Source organism: Pinus tabuliformis, chromosome 5_1 (assembly GCF_031772625.1).
Source record: "Pinus tabuliformis cultivar Carrire ecotype Pingquan chromosome 5_1, CPIR1, whole genome shotgun sequence".
NCBI lineage: Eukaryota > Viridiplantae > Streptophyta > Pinopsida > Pinales > Pinaceae > Pinus > Pinus tabuliformis.
The window spans coordinates 495,731,568-495,739,732 of record NC_142305.1 but is presented as its reverse complement, the minus strand read 5'-3'; the positions used below and the strand labels follow the sequence as shown (position 1 = coordinate 495,739,732).

Sequence of the window (8,165 nt, the reverse complement as noted above, 5' to 3'; positions counted from 1 at the left end):
CAGCTGAGAGAAAAACGATGGTTGCTGGAGGTGATGGAAGGCTTATGGAAAGTGGTTGGTGGATGGAATGGAGTGAGAAAATGCCTAGGATCACTCAAAACTCAAAACCAGGGTTGGGAAATGGTTGGATTTGGTCAACATGCTTGTAGAAGTTTCTATGTAAAATGATGAAATTGGTGAAGGTCTTAGTGAAAGCAAGGAATGATTATGGATGGATGAAGTTGGAAGGAGGTTTCTTGTTATGAAATCTTTCTCTACTTCTAAAACACCTACACTGCATCAAACAATGATATTTGCCCAAAAATCATGTAAACAAGAAGAATTTCAATGAGCTAGAAAAACAAAGTTTAATGTGCTAGCTGTCTACTTCGTGCATGAGGAAAATTTGCAGAATAAGTTGAATTCATTGATGAGACCTAATGTAAGACTGAAAATGGAATAAACGGTAATTAAATCCTACACTTGCGAACTAATCAAATGCTGGTTCAAGTACAGTAAACTCTAAATTCTATGAGAAAGTATAAATTTGACTTTTTGGGGCTGCATAAGGGTCCTTTCCTCAAATCACAATCCCTGAAGGAGTAAGTGAGGCCAAGACGCCTATTGATAGCTTTTTGGTGTTCCTTTTATCCCTTCTATCCTATTTCTGAAGTAAAGCACAAATGGAAGCAAACTAATAAACAAACTAATCAAATCTACACTACTTGCAATGAATACTTCTAAGGACAATTTAACCATAAATCTATGAAACTAATCTAAGCATACAAATACAAGAAGGGGAGCCTTTTCTGCTAGGTTTGGGCACTAACCCAAGAGCTTCAGCCTTCTGAGTTAACTCATTACTAGATCATGGAAAATCTCATTCTCATTATCAAAACAGAAATTACATAGCAATGTCTTCCACAAGTCTGGAGCTCCAAAATAACTAGTGTTTTTTTACAAAAAAAATTTGAATCGTAATGAGGCTCTAGGCCTCTTTATTTATACAACTGAAGTCTCCAACGACTTCCTTAAATCTAGGGAGGCTTGGTTCCCAAACTTGAGATGAACTAACTCTTTGACTATCACTTGCTCTGTTGCCTTTTGATCTCCATGACTTGGTTGCTTGTACTCCGAGCTAGTGTGATTGACAGAGGAATATTCAAATGAGGGAGGAATAAATGAGGAGGATTTACCTCCTACAATCTCTCTTCCTTGTCCCATTTGAGTTTCAGCCTTTAATCTTTCCAAAATTCCCTGATTTTCTCTCACAAACCTGCATTTAATGCACATTAGTCCACTAGGCATAATATCTCACTTTGACTCATCGCATTAAACAAAATATAATCAAAACATGTAATAACTTAATAAGTTGTGAGAATAGCTGATTTGACTAATATAGGAGGTGGATGAAGGTCCATATAGTTACCCAATGATGAGGCTCATCAGCTAGAGTGTTCTGTACAAGCATCCATGAAGTCTACCCTTTGAACGAAAACCTGCACCCTTAATTTACATCGTTGGATCTCGTCACAAGCAGAGGAGGGAGGTATGTCACATGGACACCCTCCATTGGGGATTTCATACTGGTATGTTCCCTTTCATCTAAATATAATGAAAATGTTTGCATTCTTAATTTCTTTAAGAAGATTGCATAATTGTAAATAACAATTAGATATTGTGTGACATTATTTTCGCAGATAGCAATTAGTTACATTGTGCTTTTGACAAATAAATTTCCTTAATATTAAATGACATTAACAAATTATTGAAAGATTATTGCAAGTTGGAAACAAAGGTAAGTGAGCCAAGTGAAGTGTCAATATTAGGTAAGTGAGGTGAAGTGTCAATATTAGGTTTGAGCGTATGAACATAATCATGCATTTTTTAGTCTAGTTTATTATCTTTATTTAGACACCATATAATTTGATTTCCAAGTGGATGAGCCAATAAAAAATTATGATAGAAAAATAAGATGTATATATTTTGGAATCATCATTTCATACATAGGTAAATATATAGAAAAAATCAAATTAATTTTCTTCGTCTATCTATATACGTTTGGAATCTACAAACAAGAATTTTCATTGCCAATGAATATATGTACCAGCCTAGATTCATCTTAACCCCATATCTATCAAGCACCAAGAGGGATCCAATATATCGAGGTGAAAACCTCTTTTTTGAGTGCAAAACATGAGTAAAGGTTTACACCTCGAGAGATTTGATCCCTCTCGAACCTTGATAGATTCGGGGTTAAGATGGATCTAGGCTTGTTATATAATACTATATAATATTTATATTTGTATCTATGTGTCTCTTTCTTATTCCCTCTCTCCATGTCACCCCCAAACATACACACTCTCCTTCCATATCTCTCTTTCTCTTTCCCTCCCTCTTCCTCTCCCTCTCTCTCTTCCCCTTCTCTCTCTCTCTCTTCCTCTTCTCTCCTTCTCTCTCTCTTGGCCCTAGCTATCCTCTCTCCCTCGCGCTCTCTCCATCACTCCCTCTCTCTCTCCACCTTTCTCCCTCTATTTCCTTTTTCTTCCTTCCCTCTCCCCCCCTCCAACTTTATCTCTCCCCTCCTATCTCTTGAGTCATCTCTCTCTTCCTTCCCCTCTCTCCCTTTCTCTCTCACCTTCCTCTATCTCTTCCCCCATTCTCTCTCTCTCTCTTCCCTCCAAATCTATCACTATCTCCCTCCCTCTCCCCTTCTCTCTCTCCCCTCCATCTTTGTGTTTCCCTCTCTCTCTCTCTCTTACTTTTCTCTCCCTATCTCTCTCCCCTCCTCCCCTCTCTCCATCACTCTCTCTCCATCTCTCCCTTGTTACTCCCTCTCTCTCTCTCTCTCCACCTCTATCTCTCTATGTTTTGTTCTTTCCTCTCTCTCTTTCTCTCTCTCCCTCCCCCCATCACTATCTCTCTCTCCAACATGCACTTTGTCACTATCTCCCTTCCTCCCCCACTCTTAAATTTGATCCCATTGTATTGTGTTTAAGAAAGTATCTAAATTAGAAAAACTCAATTGGTTGTAAAATATTGAACCTATATTTTGGATCAATCACGTCAAAGAAAATGAAATAATGAAAAACTTAAAATAAACCTTCAATCTCTTTCCTCTATTATTGTTAGTCATTTTGCTTGCTCTTTTCACTTGGATCCTTGGTTAAGATGGATCTATGTTGGTTCTTAATAATACTATTTATATTATATACATTTCACAAATTTAAATATAAAATTATTTTCATTTTTTATTTTATTAAAACCTTAATTTAATTTATGTGGGAATATTTTTTGTAGTCTTTAGAGGGTTTATATATATCTCAAAAGTAATTATAACCTTTTTCCTTTTGGCTTCAATTAAAAAATTGTTGTAAAATTAATTTAATATAAAATATTTTTATTGTGAATTAAGTTACAGTTTTTGAGCATATGTGGTATCGATAAGCCATGGTATTGGCTAATGGCCCATGTTATTGTAACAAATCTTATTAACAAGTTAATAATACCCATGGTAAAGTGGGGGTGAATATCATGGTTAAGAATCTAGTCATATTTTTATAAAATATTTTGATTGTGAAATAAGTTATTATAAAATATTTTTTGGCATGTGGTATTGAAAATCCATGGTATTGTAACAAAGCCTATACACAAATTCATAATATCAACAACGACAAAGTGGAGTTGAATATCCATGGTTAAGAATCTTGTCATATTGTTATAAAATATTTTAATTGTGAAATAAGTTATTATAAAATGTTTTGATTGTGACATAAGTTATGTTTTTTGGGCATGTGGTATTGATAATCCATGGTATTGTCCCATGGTATTGTAATAAAGCATATTTATGAGTTAATAATATCTATGGTAATGTGGGGGTGAATATCCATGGTTAATAGTATTTGCATATTGTTATAAACTTTTTTTATTGTGAAATAAGTTACGCTTTTTGGGCATTGGTATTGATAAGCCATCATATTGGCATATTGTATTGTAATGAAGCCTAGTTTTTACAAGTTAATAAAATCCACAGTAAAGTGGAGGTGAATATCCATGGTTAAGAATCTTGTCATATTGTTATAAAATATTTTAGTTGTGAAATAAGTTATGATTTTTGGGCATGTGGTATTGATAAGCCATGGTATTGGCCCATGGTATTTTAACAAAACTTATTCACAAGTTAATAACTAAATCAAAATATAAGAAATTGAATTTTATTATTTGTATTCCTTTAATTTTTTATTATTAATTGAGTCAACATTTAAATGTTTGAGTCACTTTTAATTTTATTTTTTTTCAGTTAATACGACATTTAAAATTGTTTACATACTTACATTACACCTACACATCTACCATATACTGGGTTGTAGACTGCCTCTCGCTGCAACAATATATAAAAAAAACTCATAAAAAATAGAGATAATTACGCCGTAAGGCGTTTCCATTTGAAATCAACTTTGCTTTTGGGTTACGTGTACATGTCTTACCCTTTGATTTTAAATGTTAGACGATGAAAATGATCTTGACCATCCAATTGATCAGACTGGTATACAATGCGACCCCGCGGGTATACGATGCAACCCAGCAGATGGATGCTTTCCCTCTTTCCCTCGCTGGACGCTGCGCTGCTTCCACTTCCAGGGGACGCTAGCTGCTTCCACTTCCAGGTGCTTCTCGGTGTGGAGGCATTGCACTTGCCCTCGCTGTACATATCTTCCAGGTCGAATTTTACAAGCACACAAATTCCGTGGACTCACAGAAGATGAAGCCGAAGCTGAAAATTCAAGATTCTAGCAACAATACCAAAGGTTCAACAATATCGTGTAAGACAGCCACAATTTCTGAGCAAAACAATGAAGGAATTGGCCATTTTGAAACCAGGGAACATTGCCCAACAGAAGATTCTCGAGGATGGCACCCTCTTTCCCATGGTTCTGCTGCCTCCAGATGAAAACCCCTCAATTGGGTCCCTTGTCAACGCCATCCAACAGAACAGGGAATGGATTCACAATCAACTGAATCGCGCTGGAGCGTTGCTGTTTAGAGGGTTTCCAGTGAGAAGTGCATCCGATTTCAACACAGTTGTTGAAGCATTTGGATGGGAAGAACAGCCATATCTGGGCTTAGCTTCAAGGACCAGGGTTGAAGGAAGGGTTTACACAGCAAACGAAGCTCCAGGAACATTGCCCAACAGAAGATTCTCAAGGATGGCACCCTCTTTCCCATGGTTCTGCTGCCTCCAGATGAAAACCCCTCAATTGGGTCCCTTGTCAACGCCATCCAACAGAACAGGGAATGGATTCACAATCAACTGAATCGCGCTGGAGCGTTGCTGTTTAGAGGGTTTCCAGTGAGAAGTGCATCCGATTTCAACACAGTTGTTGAAGCATTTCGATGGGAAGAACAACCATATCTGGGCTTAGCTTCAAGAACCAGGGTTGAAGGAAGGGTTTACACAGCAAACGAAGCTCCAGGAACATTGCCCAACAGAAGATTCTCGAGGATGGCACCCTCTTCCCCATGGTTCTGCTACCTCCAGATGAAAACCCCTCAATTGGGTCCCTTGTCAACGCCATCCAACAGAACAGGGAATGGATTCACAATCAACTGAATCGCGCTGGAGCGTTGCTGTTTAGAGGGTTTCCAGTGAGAAGTGCATCCGATTTCAACACAGTTGTTGAAGCATTTGGATGGGAAGAACAGCCATATCTGGGCTTAGCTTCAAGGCCCAGGGTTGAAGGAAGGGTTTACACAGCAAACGAAGCTCCTCTGGATCAGCACATCAAATTTCATCATCAGATGGCTATGGTAAGCCGATCCTCTAAGCATTCCAGACTACAGTTTCCTTTTCTTCTTTCTTTCTCTTCAAACTTATTCCTATTAGGTTTTTTTTTTCTTGACCATCAATGTTCTGGGTATTTTTTTTGCTGTGCAGTTTCCTGTGTTTCCAAGCAAAATATTGTTCTTCTGTGAGATTGCACCTCCGGAGGGAGGGCAGACAGCAATCCTGTTGAGCCATAAGCTCACCCAACGAATGGAACAGAGGTACCCAGAACTTGTAAAAATTATGGAGCAGGGGTTGATCTATTCTTACAGCATTCCTCAGGAAGACGATCCTCAATCCTTTTTTAAAGGGCTGGCAATCCCGTTACCAAACCAGCAACAAGCAGGAAGCAGAAAATAGGTAAGAATAAAATGACAAGTTACATGTAGCATCTATCCATTTTCATTTTTATCTTTTAACTCAGATTTAAAGATGGGAAAATTCTTGATTTTCATAGATAAGGAGTGGAGAAATAAAAAATCTGTGTTACTTTTTTTTAGCTATTTAAACTTGAGATAAATTTATATTTTTGGGTGAAGATGAGGCTGTAATATTTTTTCACACATTTATAGATCACTTCTACCCAGGAACAGTTCAGATTTAAAATGCAATTACCATTTTCAATAATCAAATTGTTCTGAAATAAATTGAAATTGATGATCATGTGGTAAGGTTGTTGCTTCCAGGCTTATAAAGTCAGGTGTTCCAGTGTCCAAAATAACTTGGGCAGATGATGGCACAATGTTTTTTGAATTGGGACCTATTGTTTCTATAAAACCTGTTGATGGAGATGCAGACAATAGGAAAGCATGGTTCAACCCTTCAGCACTTCCAGAGATAGTCCCAATGCTTGCAGATGGTTCCCTCTTTCCTGATGAGGCAATTGAATCATACCTCCAGATAATTAAAGAAGAGTGTGTGGACATCACCTGGGAAGTTGGTGATGTTCTGGTGCTGGACAATATGGAACAGAGGTACCCAGAACTTGTAAAAATTATGGAGCAGGGGTTGATCTATTCTTACAGCATTCCTCAGGAAGACGATCCTCAATCCTTTTTAAAGGGCTGGCAATCCCGTTACCAAACCAGCAACAAGCAGGAAGCAAAAAATAGGTAAGAATAAAATGACAAGTTACATGTAGCATCTATCCATTTTCATTTTTATCTTTTAACTCAGATTTAAAGATGGGAAAATTCTTGATTTTCATAGATAAGGAGTGGAGAAAAAGAAATCTGTGTTACTTTTTTTTAGCTATTTAAACTTGAGATAAATTTATATTTTTGGGTGAAGATGAGGCTGTAATATTTTTTCACACATTTATAGATCACTTCTACCCAGGAACAGTTCAGATTTAAAATGCAATTACCATTTTCAATAATCAAATTGTTCTGAAATAAATTGAAATTGATGATCATGTGGTAAGGTTGTTGCCTCCAGGCTTATAAAGTCAGGTGTTCCAGTGTCCAAAATAACTTGGGCAGATGATGGCACAATGTTTTTTGAATTGGGACCTATTGTTTCTATAAAACCTGTTGATGGAGATGCAGACAATAGGAAAGCATGGTTCAACCCTTCAGCACTTCCAGAGATAGTCCCAATGCTTGCAGATGGTTCCCTCTTTCCTGATGAGGCAATTGAATCATACCTCCAGATAACTAAAGAAGAGTGTGTGGACATCACCTGGGAAGTTGGTGATGTTCTGGTGCTGGACAATCGCTTTGTGCAGCATGCGAGAAGGCCTTCAACCCCACCTAGAAGGCTACTCGCTGCCTTCTGCAAATAGTATGGGTGTTGTTGGATCAACTGTCAAGCATTTGCTGTAGTATTTCTTTCCATTATTAAGCATTGATGTTGTTGGCAAATAATCTGAGAGGTTAACCTCTTACTGCCCGTACTGGAAATATGCAAATAGATCTTTCAGGGTTTATTCCTGAAAAATTTGTACTTGGGCTTAAAACCAAAGGTCGTTTAATAATCGTTTGCCAAAGAGTTTTTACAAATGCTCTGGACGGGGCAGTTAGCCCTTCCAGATTAGAATAGAAAGGTTACAATGGAGCCATTGATATATTGGTTATATAAGTTTGTGATATAAGTGATGTCCTACATATATGCTAGGTTATTTTTGCTAGATTATTTTCTTAATTACGCCGTAAGGCGTTTCCATTTGAAATCAACTTTGCTTTTGGGTTACGTGTACATGTCTTAGCCTTTGATTTTAAATGTTAGACGATGAAAATGATCTTAACCATCCAAAGTATCAGTAACTTTGTTATGATAGGGTTTCATGTTTGGATATATAATTTATGGTCTGTGTCTCAAGCATAATGTCACTATAGAAAATTTGGTTTTCTAGCCTTTTAGT

At 37.2% G+C, this 8,165-nt stretch overlaps 1 protein-coding gene across 1 annotated transcript; it reads left to right on the top strand.

The window, feature by feature from the left end:
* The first annotated feature begins 4,581 nt into the window (after window positions 1-4,581).
* Window positions 4,582-7,845, top strand: LOC149165661 (clavaminate synthase-like protein At3g21360). The gene is made up of 5 exons (XM_089432350.1): window positions 4,582-4,926; window positions 5,513-5,787; window positions 5,915-6,024; window positions 6,778-6,915; window positions 7,241-7,845. The coding sequence occupies exons 1-5, from the start codon at window positions 4,833-4,835 to the stop codon at window positions 7,584-7,586; spliced, it is 963 nt and encodes a 320-aa protein (XP_089288476.1). The 5' UTR covers window positions 4,582-4,832; the 3' UTR covers window positions 7,587-7,845.
* The last annotated feature ends 320 nt before the right edge of the window (window positions 7,846-8,165 follow it).